Below are 18,913 nucleotides of genomic sequence, written 5' to 3'. Positions count from 1 at the left end.
CCCCCCCCCCCTTTAAATGTAGTAGAGAGAATAGGAACCAGCGTAGTAAGATGCTTCTCCGGCGTTGCTCTTTCACCAGCATTTATATGCATTGGGAGGGACGGTCGAAACCACTTACAGATTTTAGGACCTCTAAGCCAAAGCTGGTTCCTTTGGGAATGCTTCCCAACCTAAGCCCCAGAAATAGCGACTATATCACAAGATGTCACATAGTTTTACGTAGATAATTTTGCATTTGTATGCTGACTCTTAAGAAATGCACTGTTTCTGTTTTCTCTTTCAGGCTACAAGTTTTTGAATCCGAGCACAAACGATGCCATTGTCGTGACGACAACAGCAGCAGCACTGCATGGAAAATTCATCCCGCGCCAACCACCCCTCAATGACTTCTTCAAGCATCCCTAACTTGCACATTTACTAAACAACGAAGACGAATTATGTAAACGTTAACACTTTGATCGCTCTATCCGGACAAGCCCGGCCACTGTGACAAATGAGCAAAGGCATGAGCTACTCCATGGGAAGCGCCACTGAGGAGATGTCATCGAGCCGCGGAGCATAAACCATGCAAGTTTCTACTCAAAGAGTCTTCCTCTAAATGGCTTTTCATACCGGCTTCTTCTGAGAATGAGCAAATTGACAGAAGAAGTTGGAGGATGCTTTCTGCGTTTTTGCACCAAAGTGTTTCAGGAATTGAGGTTGATGCGCCGCGGTTTGGTGCTGTCGGAAAAGTTAAAGCCAGTATGAACAGCGCGCAAGGAGCTAGGGATTGACATTCCTCCACGCAAGAGGAGGAGCATTACTTCGGCTTCTACCGAAGCGATTGTTAAGCAAAAACAAGACATGCTTGAAGCGCTGTTCAAAAGTTAAAAAGATATTCCTACAATTATCAGATGGGGTATATGAATTAATTGTTATTTGTTTCTTTAAAAACAGGGGATTTCCATGTTTGTTAAAACAAAACCAGTAAACTATTGTATGTATATATATTACTCTTTTGTGAAGTGCTGACATAGATAAAATGTAAAGGCATTAGGAGATTTCTTTTATAGCGAGTTTCATTTAATCGATTTCCGTGCTATTGACACAAAAAGTCACTTATTTTTCTCTTTTGTAGTTTTGTTGTTTTTTTTGTTTTTTCCTACCACATTTTGCATGTTTGAGTATTTAGAGAATTGCTTTCCTCTAATTGGGGTGGAGACACATCTACAATACTTGCTTACATGCCCGATCGATAATCAATATAATGTTGGATTCCACCGCGAATTACTAATTCCCCTTATTCATTCGTGAAATTTGCACTCTAACAATAAACACAGCTACATACAATTATCAAATGATGTTATAAAATTGGTCGTAACGTATAGCATTACCCACCTGCCACGCTTTTGGCCACTAGCAAATCGATTGCTTTCAAAACACGCATGGGCTAAAAAGTCTCTATTCTTTCACCGGTTCTCGAGTTCACTAATAATGAATATATATATATGTAAGTTATATTAAAGGAGGGAGCCAACCTAGGTCAGAAGCACAATCGAAAAAGTTTACGTTCAAGCATGTTGGGTCCGCCATATAAAATTTGTGCTGTAGGGCAAGTGAGCAGCATGTTTGGTTGCGATTGGTCCTCGGGTTTGCAATCTCCGACGAATGCGTCGACAAACGGTCGATCGTAATCATATGGTGAAAATATTGCGTCCCAACGTTCGAATTCTAGTTGATTATATTCCAGTAAGTTGATTTCTAAATAAAATAAAATAAAACGCGGTAGCATTGCATACCTCCGATACTATCTATTTGGGAAGTGTCAGAATAGCATTACTCTAACAACTGGTCCGCCAAATCCGATGGTTGAGATTGATGATTCGCTGATGGATCGCCAGACTGGAACTGAATCATCTAAACATTTCAAGCAATAGCGCCCGAGCTCAATACTAACCGATCAACCCACAAAACCACAGTCAGATTTCCGACAATTAAGCAACTTTTTCCACGAATTTTTATGTATTATATGCAGAACGGGTCAAGATTGCCGACTCGAACCACCCACGCCCAAATCCCGAGATAAATTCTGACTTTGTTGAGGCAAGGGGGAATGATTGCCTCTGACAGCACATGCCCGGCACGACGCGCACGCCCCGCTGCTAAATTAGTAGCGGTCCTCTCTATTCACATTTTCACACTTACCTTTTGTTTTTTTTTCTATTCTTTTCTTCTTTCTTCTGAGCTCTCTGAGAAAGGAGGGGTGTACGTGTAGAGTGACGGATGGTCAAACGGTCACGCGGGCAGGGTCTTGGTCCGCGCGGAATCCATGCTCATACTGATTTCGACGAAAGAGGCGTGCCTACTCTACTCGATCGCTGCGCGCACGCCTCTTCGTAGCTAAGCATATGTAACGGTTAGCTCATCATCGTCATGGGTCTCCTAAACTGATTTTGGAGTTTGGACAAAAAAAATATTATAAAATACTCTTGTATAGCGAAACAGTCTCATTTCATTATTCATTATATGTATTTTGAGATTCGTTATGGTTGCAGTGGATGATTTATAAAATTATGTTACTAATATCTATCGATAGTACAAAACGCTTGGGTCCTATGACGTTTTCGACCGTTTGAATAAAAAAATGTACACTCATAATGGATAGTGATATTCTTAGGGTTGACGGTGCGTGGTTGAATAGTATAAATCTACAGAGTGAAAGTAATCAAATGATAGATCTAACGGTTTAGAAAATTCGCATAGTATCAAGAGTTGGTACTATCGATGAGTATTTAGTATTGCGCTGGTATAATATTTGGCTAAACTAGGATATTAACTTGGATTTTATGCGGTCATCTATAGTATGTATAAAAATTTATCTGACAGTAGATGATTTTAAAAATTATTGAGCCTTAATTTAGTGAGGACAACTCAAGTGGCTGCTAAGACTTTTTCTGAAATTAAAGTTGTAGTAATTCAGATTTCAAATTTTTGCCTAACATAAGGAAGAAGGTGGCAACGCGCAGTACAACAGGAAAAAGTGTGGTAGTTTCTTTCCACCGAAGAAGCTAGTAGCTTTTTCTCATTCTTATTCATAATTGATCACTATACGCCTTTATGCTTGTTGCCCTTAATTGAGTAATATATGTCTACAGAATTTTTTATTTATTTGTCAATTAATGAATATTGGTAAAAGTAATGATCGAACTTACATAGGAAAAGTAATAACAATATATATAGAATTTCACGTAGGGCACTTTTTTAGGATCCTAGCTAGTAATTAGCATAAATATTGTTATCCCATCTAGCTTACCGTTCAATTAATGGCAAAAAACCGTACTACAGCAGGTATTGATAGTCACACAGGACATGGCTTACTTAATACACACTATTTTTTTACAGCTAAATTGCCTCGGCTGTAAAATTATTGCAAAAAAAATAAAAATATATCTTATCAAAATAACTTTCAACCCTTCACTTTCATTACAATCCAACTTAGCCTGAATATACACATTAAACTAGCTAGCCACCACCCCTTTTTGCTTTTAGCACAATATCATAATTGATGGTAGGGAATAATTGTTGAATCTTCCATTAATTGTTTTGAAATTTGAGATGGTTTTTCGGTAAGTATGTAAAAGCCAAATTGATCCAGAGATAACATAGAAAAATTGTACTAGAGCTTTTAACAACAATATAGAGTATTTACTGGTTCTCCAAGACTGGGACGATGAATGAACACTTATCAAACAGCACGACATTCATCTCTAGCGATCATGCACAAATTAACTCTTGACAACGTTGAAATTAAAGCACGTCTGTCAAGCACAAACTCATGTCGATCTCCTTCCACCACTCTCCGCGTTTTCGACGGTCGCCGCGGGCGCGCGCGGTGCACTAGACCCTGTAGAGCATCTCTCAAAAGTCGCCACCCCACCTTGCCCACATCGACGTCCGATCCTCCTCCTCCTCCTCCTCCTCCTCCTCTCCATTCAACATCGTCTATTCTCTTCTTCTCTTCGTCGTCATCCCGGCCTCTCTGGATGAGAACAAGCCGCTACGGACCGTGCCCGCCGACATCGCGATCTCGCCGAAGAGTTCTCAGCGGAGCGACCGAGGTTCGCGACGACGCTCCGAATAGAGATCGCGATCGTTATTGCAGCACACAGTAAGCTCAAACACGGATGGCGGGGGTGCGGTGGCGGTGGGAGACGATAACCTCGTCGGTCTCGAGTGGCCATCCACAGACGGGCAGCCAGGGATGTCGGCGGTGCGAGTCTTCAGCTCTCTTCACTCGCTCCACTGCCTTCGCCATGCAAGAAGTCTTTGTCGACCTGCACGGTCATGAAAGATTTATAAATTCAAAAACGCAGCTAAAAGGAATCAGGCCACGAAATTTGCTCAACCTAGCGATTATGTAACCTTCGGGTGCAGGCGAGCGTTCGCAGGCGGTCGAGGTGCGACTTGATGCGCTCCCACGGCGCGGCTCTGGCCTCCGGTGTGGCTCTCAGCGCTGGTAGGGCTCGTCGGAGATATCCGGGGGTCAGGTGGCCGGGAATGTCTTCGAGAGCATCGAGAAGTAGGCGGCCGGCACCGGATATCACGCCGCTGTTGGTGGCCACATAGTCGGAGTATACATGTCGAGAATTGTTTCTTTTTATTATTTCTATGATTCTTGTTGTTGTGGTTTTTTTATTTTTGATATATTAAGCATATAGTAGTATATATTGTGGTAGTATATTATTGATCCGAGGATCAGAGGAGATAAAGAGAGTGTGGCACTCTTGCGCGTTTATTCGCCTCCAAATGATTTTATATGAGTAATGTGCGCTCTACATCATCTTTGATTATATTAATGCTCTCATCTATTAAGACTAATAGTTTTTTTTTAGACTATTTTTATCATTTCTTCTTCTTTTTTTTCTTTTATTCTTCATCTTCAATTTCTATATATATATATAATATAGTATATATAATAAATATATATATATATTATGAGAAAAGGTAGATACATCATATTTGTTTATTTTTTAAAAAATAAACGTAGTCGAAAATATAAAAGTAACTATATTTTTAATTTGCAACTCGGATAACCAACCATTACAATTTTTTCCGATTTTGTGCTTGAGGACATCTAGTTACAGTATATATTATATATATATAGTATACCCTATATAGATGAGTGTGGCCAGGTACTTATAGAGCACGGAGGCTCCATACTTTCACTTTGTTTCTCCGATGTTCGGGGGTACAGAAAGGAGTAATTCGAATCGACGATCGGCTCCGCTTAGACTTGATCTAGAATATTATGAAGTATCTCGAAAATAATTTTGCTATTTTCGATATCATTTGCTGTCGATCGAAGTTGCTCAAAATCAACGGCTGAAATAAAAAAATCTTACAAAATATAATATATCGACATTAAAATTTTAGTATCAAAGTTATGTTGATCTTGTTTTATATGATATAAAGAATTTTCTATTCGAAAATTTCATGTGATTTGGATATTTTCTACACGTTAAACGTTGCAATCGTCACCACGGCCGTTAAAATTATTAATTTTGAACCCCTTCTGAATTACTAGCAAATGATAGTAAAAATAATCGCAAATTATTTCTATTGGATATTTCAAATATTCTAGTATCAATCTTCATATCGGAGTGGCCGATCGTCTGATCGAAGTGCCGAACATCAAAACGATCTTGAAGCATCGGAGTCCCCCGTGCTTCCAAAGGCATACCCAGCACAACTATATATATATATTATATATATATATATTATATATATTATTATATATTATATATATACGTCCGATATGGATGTTGTAAAAGTACCAACACTTGGCTGCTTGTGAATTTTTTAAACGTTAGATCTACGTTTGGATCATTTTCACCCGTATAGATTACAGCTATTCAACAACCACCACTCAACCAAGGAGTGGCCCACATCATCCTAACCGCACATCTATTAATCCAGAGTTAAAAAACGTACAAGCACAAATACTTGGCACTTTTAAAAGCCATAGGAGCCTCTAATTCTCTCTCTCATCTCTCTCTCTCTATATATATATATAGTTAGTAATATAGAGAGAGAGATGGCCGAGAAGGAGAGAACAGGATAGCAAAGAAGAGCAGGGACATAGCAGAGAGAGAGAGAGATTGAGCTCCTATGCCTTTTAAAAGTACCAAGTCATTGTTGCTTGTAAGTTTTCGGCCTTGGATTAGAACGAGTGCCGTGGATGATTGGGCACCCCCTCGGTGAATGAGTGGTGGTGAATAGTATAATCTTACCGGGTAAAAATGATCAAAGTGATCTAACGTAAAAAATTACAAGCACCAAGTGTTGGGTACTTTTACAAGACCGTACGGACTATATAATATATAGACCTCCTATATTATATATATATATATATATATATAGAGTAGGGCTGCTGTGCTCTTAAGAGCCACATCCAGCCCCGTGTGCTATTAACATCTCAACCCTCATCAGCAAGATGGAAGGCTGAGATTAAATCCCACTTAAACAAGTTCCACTGTTAGAAGCCCGTTAACATTACAGAATACGTATTCTCTCTCCTCTTTTCTTTCTTTTTTTAATTTTCCCTTTCTTCTCCTCTCTTCACATCTCTCTCCTCTCCCTCTCCACTCTAGATCCCCCCTACTCCTGTGACCACCTGTTCATCTGTCGCCGCCGCCGGAGAGAGATTGATTCATCCTTCACCACGGCCCACCCCCCTAGTTTTTTTTTTTGTGCGGTGAGGGCCACCTTCCCCCCTTCCTCACGCGCACGCTGTGTGCGCCACACCCCACCACCCACCTGCTCCCAACCCCTGGAGCAATACAAGGAAAAAAAGAATAAAAAAAAAAAGCAGAGAGAGAAGAGAAGAGAGAAAAAAGCCCCTGTGCTATCAACCCTCCCCCCGCTCGCGTGCGTGCCTGCGCGCACGCTGGTGCGCGCGCACCCCCCAACCCTCACCCCTCCTGCCGGAAGAAAAATAAAAAAAAAAAGGATAAAAAAAATGGAAGAAAAAAAAGTGACAGATTAATATATATATATACTATATATTATATATATAATTATATATATATAATTAGAGTTGAGTGGAATACTATTGTAGAAACGGGCTTCTTGCCACCCATTTAGTTTTCGATTGATGGAGCCTCCAAATCGACGATCGCCCCTTGAAAAGTGATCATATACCACTTGAAGTTCTAAAAATCAAATTTCATACTTTTTTATATTGTTTTCTTGTCATCAAGTGGGCGTACAAAATGAAGGCTGAAAAAATGAATATCTCTAAAATGATGATAGAAATTTGTTAATTCATGTATCGAGAGTAGAGCATTTGCTTCTAATAGTTTAAAGAATTTCTAACCAAATCAGATTGATTTGGATAGCTTTACACCGTTAAGGGCCGAAAACCCATACAACCATAAAAACACAATAAACCCTGAATTATTAGGTAAATGATGTCGAACAAGATTGAAATTTGGATTTTAGATTACTTCAAGTGATATAGATCATGTTGTACGTGCCGTCGTCGATGTGAAAAGCTCCAGATCATCGAAAACAAATGGGTGGACGGAACCCGTTTGCTACGATAGCATTTCCAGTCAACTCTATATTATTATATATATTATATATATATATATATATATATATAGAGAGACGAGAGAGAGAGACGAGAATGGAGGAGACTCGAGCTCGACCAAAGGTCCTTTCTCTGGTGATAGAGGGAGATTGAGTATGATTGAGAGTTATGATCATGAGTCGAGGAATCGCTTGAGATGAGAAGAGAGAGTTGCCTAGTATGCTTCTGTAAGCACGGTGCGTCATATGCTTTCAAGTCGCTTTTCGATGTTGGGTACTTGTCGAATCGACGATCAGCTCACGCTTAGACTTGATTAGTATATTTTTAAGTATTTAAAAATAATATTTCTGTGATTTTTTTATATATCTATTCCTATATCGAAGGGGCCTCAAATCAATGGCATGAATATAAAATCTTACAAATATTGTGATATGACATTATAATTTTGTAGATTAAAATATTGATCTGTCTTTACATAGCTATACAAGATTTTCTATCGAATTTCACGTGACTTTGGATATTGTTTCACCACCGTAACTTGCCAAATGGCTATCACGCGCTATTACAATTATTGATTTGAGCCCTTCTCACTAGCCGCAATGATATCAAACCAATCACAAAATTTATTTAGGTACTTCGACTACTCTAGATCAGTTAACAGAGCGATCGTCGATTCAAAAGCTCCCAAACATCGAAACGCATTAATGCACGGAAGGCACGAAGCATTACAGCTCACTCATATATATATATGAGAGAGAGAGAGAGAGCGGAGTAGGGCTGACTGGCTCTTAAGAGCACAGCCGCCCCTATGCTTAAATGTTGTGTTCCACCTCCTCTATCAAGATGGAGGCTGAGATTAAACCCACTTAACAAGTTCCACTGCTGTAGCGCCCGTCTAGAATTAACAGACTTACTATCTCTTCATCTTTTCTTTTTTTTTTATTTCCCTTCTTCTCCTTCTCCGCCCAATCTCTCTCCTCTCCCCTCCCTCTAGATCCCCCTCTCCTGTGACCACCTTGGTTCATCTGTTCGCCGCCGCCGCCGGAAAAGAGATTGATTATCCTTCACCAGCCGCCCCCTTTTGTGCCACCTCTCCCCTCTCCTCCTCTCCCCCTCCTCGGGCACGCTGTCGTGCGCCACACCCCACCACCCACCCTCCCAACCTAGAAGCAACATAATAAGAAAAAAGAAAAAAAAAAGACAGAGAGAGAAAGGAGGAGAAAAAGCCCCTGTGCTAATCAACCCCCAGTCCCCGTCGCGTGCGGAATTGTGCGCGCTGCGTGCTGTGTGCGTGCACCCAAACCCCTCACCCCTCCCTGACCTGGAAGCAAAAAAAAAAAAAAAATAAGGTAAAAAACTAGAATGAAAAAAAGGAAAAAAAACTCTTGAAGCTTCCTCGCCTACCACCCTCCCCGCGCTGCCGCCGGTGCTGGTGCGCCGCACCCCAACCCCTAGCCCTCCCTGCCTTCGAAGTCCCAAAAAAAACAAAAAAATAAGAGGAAAAAACTCTGTGCCATAAACTCCTGCTTCAAAAACTTTCCTTGGCATGTCGATCTAGAGGGAGGGAGTAGCGGATGAGAGATTTGCGGAGAGGAGAAGAGGAAATTTAAAAAAAAACTAGAAAGAGAGGAGACGAGAATAGTAGTCCTGTTAATTCTAACGGGCTCTAACAGTGGAAGCTTGCTTAAGTGGGGTTGTGAATCTCAGACCGTCCATCTTGAGTCATGAGAGGTGGAGACTTTATAGCCGGGCTGGTGTCTCTTAAAGCACAGCAGGCCCTACTCTATATATATAGATCCGCTGCTGGCGATACTATCGATAGCACAAACATTTGTCTAATCAAGTTTTCTACCGTTGATTTAACTCTTTTATCATTTTTAAACCATTCGATCTATTAACTATTCAATACCACCTCACTAACCTAGGGGGCCCACATCATCCTAACCGCCACTTTTAACTCCAATGAAGAAACTATAATAGCACCAAGCCTCATTTGTGCGTATTAATAGTTATTCCAGACCTTGTTTAATATATATATATATATATATATATATATAAAATTATAATATATTTTAATTATATATAGGCTGAATGAGTAACCTGAGTTTAGTTAAAATTTGGCCAATATTATTGGTCCATAAAAATAAACCCAATAGATAAATAAAAATGCAAAATTTCACTAAATTTATACTTTCTCCCTTTCTTTCTTTCACATATTCGAAATTTCTAATCTCTCTCTCTCTCTCTCTCTCTCTCTCTTTCTCTTTCTCTTTTTCTTTGTCTCTTACCCCAAGTGGTCAAGCCTTTAAGTTCCCCGAGTTATCAAGTAACAAGACACACACGTCGTTGCCTACCTTGTCATTAATTGTGTGTTTGAGAAAATATACATAATATTTTTAAAGTAAAAATTATTGTTTATATAAAATTTTGATTTTAGTTATATATCATTGGATAGTTTAATCCAACATTTGCCTATATAATTTATTTATTTTTTAGTCGCATAAATGAAAAAGAATAATATAAATATTAAAAGCGAAAGAGAAGACATGTGAGGCTGAAAATATTAGATATTCAACTCATAAGTTATTTTTCTTTATATTATAATGCCCTATTTCATATAATTATTTTGCACTTTGAACTATTAGATTTATTTTTGTATTAAATTATAGATAATGTTCTATACAAATTAAACTGTTGATCGTACTATATTGATAATTTCAAACGGCTCGTTTAAGGCTTCAGCTCGCTCAACTCAAAATTAGGCTCGCTCGAGCTCGGCTCGAATTAATTTCAAACCAAGCTTGAGCTTAAATTTAGGTTCGAAATTAATTTCAAACTGAATTTAAGCCGAAGTAAGCTCGCTTGAGCTCGGCTCCTTTCCACCCGTAGGAGAGAGAGAAAGATAGAGAGATGAGAAAAGAAAACTAATGTTGAGATTCTCCCTCCTAAGATTACACGAATCTCAAAAATGATCCTAAACGTTTAAAACATTATAGAACAGGATTTTTAATACTATAAATAGTATAGAAGCCCAACTCTCTCTCTCTCTATAATATTATATTTGAATTTGTATTTTAAAATTTAGATATGATATAATATGTTTTAAAATATGGTAAAAAAAAGAATTATTTCGGATTCGGATTTTTGGTTCGGGGGATTCAGATTTCAATATGAATTTTTAAAATTTTGTTGGATTCGAATTCGAATTATGTTCGAATTTCGGATTTGATAATCGGGTTTGGATTTGGATTTGGAAAGCTCGCCTCGAATCCGAACCGTTGACGTCCCAATTCTGAGCTGCTCAAGTCGTGAATATCTACAATTTTATTTGAAAATTTGCTGCATAAAATTTATTTTAAACTTTAAGCTTTGTATCCACGCACTTTGGCCTCAGTAATATATATAGCACAAAAGAAGGTTATGGATCTAAGCAAAATAGGGTTCCGGCGCAGCGGAGGCGATGAAGGACCCCTTCGAGGCGGCGGTGGAGGAGCAAGAGTCCCCGCCGGAGTCGCCGCTCCCGCCTGAGGAGGATGCGGGCGCCGGCGCCGGCGCGGCCGCCGGCGACGGTGACGAGGACGAGATCGACGCCGCCTCGCAGCTTCCGGCGCCCTCCTCCGCCACGCCTCCGTTGTCGTCCTTCGCCGCCGCCGCCGGCGGCGGCGGCGGCGGAGGCGGAGGAGGGAGGGGAAGGGAGGACGAGGATGAGGAGGAGGAGGAGAACATGGAGGTGGAGCTCGACAAGATCCCCTCCGGCGGAGACCCCGACAAGTTGGCCAAGATGCAGTTGAGTGCCCTAAACCCTAAGCTTAGAATTTTATTTGAATTATTTTCTTATCTTTGATTTGCTGGTGCTGTTTTGGGTAATTCAATTCGTGTTGGTTTATTGGAAACTTTGGAATCTAATTGAATCTAGCGTAGCTATTGAATTCGTATACAAAACATCAGGAGATGAAGTAGCGAATAATGTTTGTCATACTCCATGGTATAGAATCATGTAAACTAAATAAATGGTCTAATAAATTGTTAATTTTGATAGCGCTGATAAAATAAAATACTGGTTAAATGCAACTTACATAAAGGTTATGATAGGAATTGACGGGACATTCAGATATTCCAACTCATTTTAGTGAGGGGTTGGTACTTGGTAGGGTTGAAGTTGATGTAATTTTTTATAAAGTCAGTTAGTAAAGACTCAAGTGAAAGTGCTTTTTTTTTTTGGTGTAATCTAGTCTTTTTTTTTTTTTTAATTAAAATCTTTTAAACCAACTAAACCTTTTTCGATTGTAATATGTGAGAATCTAAATTATATTCCATTTCAATTTGATCCATGGAGTTTAATTTGGTAAGGTGGAAAGATCTCACTATGGGCTAACATTGTCAACCGGTCTGTTCATGAGGCTTGATAGAGCAAATTAAACTTTGTAGGTACAATTTAGTTGTTTGTATTAAGTGAAACTTGTAATGTTAGATAATTGGTTAGTGTTATTTACCAAGTTTGCTTTAGAGATCAGAGTGAAATGAGAAATAAGTTAGTGGGCTTTTTCACATCAAATGGGTTGAATTGCAAGAAGAGAATACCTACTTGGTTTGTATCCCTTATTTTTGTTTTATTCTTTTTTAATTATGGATGATTGATTAAAGATAAGCTGATTTTGCACATTAGGGACTTAATAATTAGATACGAAATTGAACTTTCGATGAAATAATAGCAGGATAGCTTACTGGATTACGAAGATTTTCTAGTATGACAGTATTATAGGATGCATTTGTTCTTGCTAAAGAACTATACATTCTCAGGTGTTAAACTCAATGCCAATGCTGTGCCTAAAATCTTTTGGTGAGAAATAAATTGGGTTTTGGATTTGAAGAAGCTTCATATTCCAAACTTCAGCTTTAGCTACTAGTTTTTCGAGTGTTTACGATTGTTTGATGCGCATGGTTGTTGCAAACAAGTGGGGCGATACTAAGATGTCGTTCATGAAGCGATACGTCATAGGAGTGTTCTAGAGGTAGGATATGTGAACATGTCATTTTTGCATCATGTCTTCCATATTACCCGTCATATAAATTGATTGTTAGCAAATTTGACCACTTACATTACATATGGTCAAAAGGAAGAGCTAAACCAGCCCAACTTGGTATATGTATATCATAATAATAATCCTTGTCTGACAGTTGCGTTAATCTTACATGAAGATGTTAGTTGAAGACACTGCTTAAACATAATGCTGCAGTAAATCTAGAGAAGCTGTGTTTTAACTCAAATTTTGTTTAGTGATTTTCCTTATACTTTAACTGCCATTTAGCCTCTTCCAGTCTGAACTATTTGGTCTATTTCCTCAGTCTAAAGGAGGAATCACCATGAAAAGTCAAAGAAACTTTGCATCTATGAGTTTCTGTTACTTTCTTTGTCAAAAGAGGTTAGTTGAGATCAACAACAGTGGATTAGAGTAGAGAAAGAGGGGAAGAAGAAGAAGAGGAAGGAGAGAAGGAAGAAGAAAGAAGACAATATGGAAGAAGAATAAGCATTAAATGTCTTATTTATATATTTGAGGGAAAACTTCAAATACCACCCCTGTGGTTTCACACTTTTTTTTTTTGTACCCTGTGGTTTAAAGTGTATCAATTTAGTACCCGTGGTTTTATTTTTCTCTTTTTTTATCCTCTCCACTAAACTTTTTTCGTTAAATCACTGACAAAGTTAAAACTAAAAGATACTAAAGTGAATATTCGATAAACCTAGATGGGGTATCTGAAGTTTTTTGCATATAATTTAATGAAATGTTAATGGAGGAGTTGACGAAAAGAGAAAAATGAAACCACAGGGTACTAACTTCATACACTTTAAACCACAGGGTACTAAAGTGAGAAAGTGCGAAACCACAAGGTGGTATTTGAAGTTTACCCTATATTTTATATAGACCTTCTAATAGTGTGACTATTTCGACTTCCTTCAATTATAACTTCCACTTCAGCTGACTTAATGGCTTCAATATAACCTCTAAACAATTCCAATGTGCCAGCCCTTCCTGTGTATAAAACTCAGTTGTACAAGACTACACACCTTTCCCAACGACTAGTAATTTCAACTCACTCCTAAGCATTCCTTCTTTCCTCGGTATTCTACTAAATCCTTCTATCCTTCTTCCCTACTCTGGCCCTACCATGGTCTAAGAAAACCTTGCAGGGTTTATTTTGTTGTGAGAAGTTAAAATGGCTATTTAGGCCACCAAAGCTATTTTAAGTCAAGAAATGTTCCTCTCTTGTCCAAATTGCCTTGAACAACCAGAATTTTGCTTTAAGTTGCAAAATTGTCAAATGTTATTTCTCTTCCATTGTTATTAAATTCCAATTAAGTATTTTCCATTTTTCTCCCTCTTTTGATACCTTGCCACTGCTACTAAATTGCCTTTGACTTGAAAATTATGCTAACTGAAGGATTGAGCCTGAGATCACAGTGTGCAAGATGAATTCTCTCAACCATATGCCACCCGATTTTCTTCCACGTGACACAAGTGCCAAAGGCTTTTTACTATGTACAAATAGAAATTGTTTTTTTTTTTTTGTTTTAATTACTAGAGCTTTTTCAGCTGAAGGTGACTGACCTAAATTGTTACATTTGCATGGAATTTTCCGTCGTTTTACTCTAATGCTGAGCTATTCAGTGTAATATAAATTATACTCTTGGTTTTAGCAATTTAGGCAGGTTTGAAAAAGTTGGAACTTCAAGCAAGTTGGAAAATTCTTGTTTACAGGCCTCCATATTATACTATAAATCCTGGATATTACCAATACTTTATGTTCCATCATCCATAATTTACTGAATCAACTGTTTCAAAGTCTTGCAGTGCAATTACACAATTCCTTGTATGAATGTCTTCTTTGTAGAAATTTCTATCATCTTTCATTTGAATATTGAATATAGATTCATGGCATGTTGAATGAAATAATCTTTTACCTTTTTTCAATTCATTAATTTCCAGGAAAGTCCTGTCTAAATTTACAGAGGGGCAAATGAGTCGATATGAATCATTTCGACGATCTGGATTTCAGAAAGCTAATATGAGAAAGGTATGCTTACTTTTGCTAGTTCTATTCATTTGTCAAATCATTTTTTTTTTCCTAAAAGATCTTGTGAAAGGCATGCTTTCTTTCCCCTCTTTATTTTTTGAATTATTGGACTTTTATAATATGATGATGTCCTTGAAAATTATTTTGTACTCTTCAAAATATTGTTTCTTAGACTTTTTCTAGTAATTTCCTTGTTAGTAGTATTTGGGTGAGTTGATGAATGATGAACTGGGAGGGCATGAACGTATCACAGACAACAGTAGTTAAAGCAAGATGTAAGAGACCTTTGCATTAGTAACGTGCCAAACTACCACTCTCCAATTATGCATTATTAATGTGCCTTTAGAGTGGTTTATGAGATGATGAAAGAGCAGCCCTCATCCAATTTTTGCATAAATACAAATTTTGTCTCTTCTTGTCGTAAATGAATAGAGTAAAATCTTAATGTGTATTTTTTTGTTCAATTCATATAATCCTTTGCATCAATTTCTCACACTATGATAGACTGTTTCAACTTAATTACAGCTATTGACAAGCATCACGGGGAGTCAAAAAATTTCTGTACCAACCACTATCGTTGTGTCAGGAATAGCAAAATTGTTTGTTGGAGAGCTCATTGAGACAGGTAATTTTAAGTTTTCTGCTGATTGATTCTTATTGGTATGATTTTCACCTAAACTATTTGCTGATCTTTCACTTGTATGATATATAATCAACTCAGAAAACCAGCAACTTTTTCGGGAAATTGTGGTCGGTATCTCTCCATAGTTTCGCTTATTAGTGTTATTGTCTGATCAATTTATAGTTGGGTTATAGTGTAGTTTCATATTTGTGCATTAAACAGATTTTTCAGCGTTTCAGTTAGTGATGTAAAACAGGCTTGCCATCTGTCCTGGCACGATTCTGAGTTGTGTTGTGACACGACAAAGGTGCTATAGTATTTGTGCTGTGTCGGCACGGCCCGGACCTGTGGTCATGCTGTATTGAACATTTTTGGTCCATGGGCTCGGCACAGCACGGCCCTCTACAAGCATAGGCCATGACATTGTAGCGACTCGGCTCGAGGCCTCGCGTGGGACAGCCGAACTCCGAGTACACTTCCTTTTTCTTCGATCCTTGGGAGAAGGGAGGCCCTTATTCCTAGGGTCAATGTGGCCCTAGGGGTGGTAGTCTGGCATGTTCAAGCCAACCTGACTTGGACCCATGGTCGTGCGGGGTCGAACCCTATTGGCCTAGCACGGTCGGTACTCTGTGGTTTGAGAGTAATCCAGCATGGGATAGCCCAAGCCTTCGGCATAATCCTTTTTTCCTAGGCTTTGAGAGAAGAGTCTTCTCCCATCTTCTAAGGGCCAAGGCCTAGGGCTAGGCGGCCCTACTGACGGTGACCTTGCTGGCTTTTTACCCTACCAAGCCCTTTTCCCAAGGGTCTGGCGAATCCTTTCTTAGACCTTTGGAAGGAGGGTCCAACTAGTGGTTAGAAGGTAGTCGTTGGGCTAGCTCCTGTAGCCATTGGACTAGAATACCCTCCCCAATCGCCATAAGAAAAAAGGTTGGAGGAGGCTTTTGGTCCAAATAATTTTAAAATTTTTATTTTTATATTAAAAAAAACTGAAAATTTTTAAGTCTCTCATAGTAAAAAAAAAAAAAAAAAAAGACTATTAGGGATTATTTAATTTCTTATTCATTATAAATTTTATACAACTTAAAAAAATTTAAAAAAAATTAAAAAGTTGGCACAGAGCCCGGCCAGGGACGACATGGCTTGGCGTGGTCCGATTCGTGCTAGGGGACTGTTTTGGAATACCAGTTCGGAAAATCCAGACTAGCATGACAGGACGCAGATTCAGAGCCGGGTCATGCTGGGATGACAGTCTAGATATGTGTTGATTCATTTGCCTTTATTTTGTAGTAATGCTATTTTGATACGTGAAAAGTTAATATAGTCTAATTTTAGTATGTTAGGCATGTTAAAGTAAATAGACTCTATTCATAGTCCGATCGATTCGTAGATCAAGTAAAATTATAGTCAGTGTAAGTCAGTATAGCAGGATTTGACTTTTAAGTTGGATTCTTTTTCCGGATTTTCAAATAAATTTACATCCATATTATTTTGGTGATAAAGGAGAGCCCTAATTAGTTATAAGAACCCTAATTAGTTATAAGAACTTTTTAAATAGTTGTTTCAGAAAGACACAACATGCCTAGATGCTATTATGGTGTTACAGAAGTTATCTTGATAGTTGATGAGGCTATGTTTTTTGGATTTTCAGATGAATTTACATCCATATTTTTGGTGATAATGGAGAACTCTTGTTAGTTAGAAGAACTATTCAAATACTACAGAGTTCCTGGGAGACAATGTATGTCCAGATGCCATCTATGGTGTTTTAAGACTTATCTTGATAGTTGATTAGGTTAGAAAGTTTTTATGTTTTAGATTCCTTCAGGGAGCATCTTGATGCCTTTTTATATGGTTAAAGGGAGATATGAAAGTAATGTAATATTTATGAAAATTTGATCTATACTCTAGTATTGGGCTTTATGACTCCCCTAATTCTCTTATCCTTCTTCGTATTCTCTCTCTGTGCCTATACGGCATTTATGGATTGTTGTATCGTTGAAACCTGAGAGTGGGATTCAAAGGATAGATTTGTTTTTGCTCTCTCATATTGGAGTTGATCGACGCATGATACCACAATCACGTAGTCCTTTTTATTATTTCAAGCAGTTCTGCTTAATGCCACGGCCTTGAATTAGGACACACTGGCTTTCTACCTTTGGTCCACGCCTGAACTTGAGCTTTTCTACTGGCTGTCAAGTGAATTGTACGAAGATAATGTAAATCAACTTTAAGAGCTAGATGAACATCCAATAGTAAATAGGAAACTTATTCTAGTAGTTAGATTGACATTGGGTTCAAAATAAATGTGAGTTGCGTCAAGACTCAAGACATGAGAATCAGAATCCGAAGACCTACGGTAGCACAAGGAATTCAGTGAAAGGGCTAGAGTTCAAATTAAGAAGATATGTCAGAAAAAGTAAATAAACAAATACATGTCATGCCTTTGAGATTGAAGACGATGTTGAAGTTGTGTTTTTGGGTAACAAAGTTCTACTGGGAATTGTAAGTGACCGCTGGATCGAGACTTCTTTCTATTGTTTAATGGATGTTATCCACCCTACAGACACTAGTTCAATAGTTGGGATTTAGTTGGTTATTTTGCTCCGAATTGTTGGCAATTTTTAATGCTGCTTTCAATTTTCTGCAATTTTATTGTGACCTCTCTCCTTTCATTGAATTACCCTTAAGTTTGCCAGTTCACAGATGGCATGATATATTCTGCAGAGCTTTGCTACTTTTGACATTCTTCTTACATAAATTGCAGCTAGAGTAGTTATGACCGAGCGAAAGGACAGCGGCCCCATCAGGCCTTGCCATATTAGAGAAGCATATAGAAGGATGAAGCTCGAAGGGAAAATACCTAGACGATCCATTCCGAGGCTTTTCCGGTAAAATGTATCCGACGCAATCAAGCGAACTACTCGGGGAGTATTCCGAAGAAATAGTAGTGAGTGGGTGACTTAAGGGTTTTGTTTTGTAAAGACTACTCTAAGAAAGGAAATCAAGACATAGTTAACGCGCATATTTGTATATTCAAGTTGAGAGATTCCTCTTGGTAGGAGCTGATTTGATTTGTTGATGATGCTCAAACGAAACTTCAATCTTACCATTTGTATCTTGATCTTAGGCCCGAATTATGATGTTCATAATGGTTCTTGTATCAATGGCAATTATTTCATGTGAAGTTTCTTCTTAATTAGGGTTTTTTTTTTCATTTCCTATGTATGTATGTTTTTTAATTTTTTCTCCAAGGAGACCATTAAACTTTTTTTTTTTTTTTCATTGTGTTAATATGAGTAGGTCTTGTGTGCTATTAGGAGCACCGAGGTCTCCGTTCTCCCAAGCTGTTTTTGATGATGGAGCTTCTGAATCGACGATTGACTATGTTAGATTTGATCTAGCGTATTTAAAGTATCTAGAAAATAAATTTTATGGGTTTTCGATATCATTTATCTAGTGATCGAAAGGATTCAAAATCAACGGTTGAAAATAAAAATTTCACAAAAGTTATGATATAATACTAAAATTTTCGATTAGAGATATTAATCTTGGTGTGAATAGTATAAAAAATTTTTTTATTAAAATTTCCTCTAATGTGAATACGTTTATAGTGTTAAACTTGCAAATAACATGTATCAATCATTAAA

General features: G+C 38.1%; 1 protein-coding gene across 1 annotated transcript; it reads left to right on the top strand.

Annotated features, from left to right (window-relative positions):
* LOC109722325 (transcription initiation factor TFIID subunit 11) lies at positions 10,981-18,462 on the top strand. Its single transcript, XM_020250345.1, has 4 exons — positions 10,981-11,356; positions 14,557-14,644; positions 15,170-15,269; positions 18,031-18,462. Exons 1-4 carry the CDS (start codon positions 11,031-11,033, stop codon positions 18,156-18,158), a joined length of 642 nt encoding a protein of 213 aa, XP_020105934.1. The 5' UTR covers positions 10,981-11,030; the 3' UTR covers positions 18,159-18,462.

Source organism: Ananas comosus, linkage group 16, assembly GCF_001540865.1.
Source record: "Ananas comosus cultivar F153 linkage group 16, ASM154086v1, whole genome shotgun sequence".
NCBI classification, from domain to species: domain Eukaryota; kingdom Viridiplantae; phylum Streptophyta; class Magnoliopsida; order Poales; family Bromeliaceae; genus Ananas; species Ananas comosus.
Note: the sequence above shows the minus strand (reverse complement) of the source record. Positions and strands in the feature narration are given on the sequence as shown.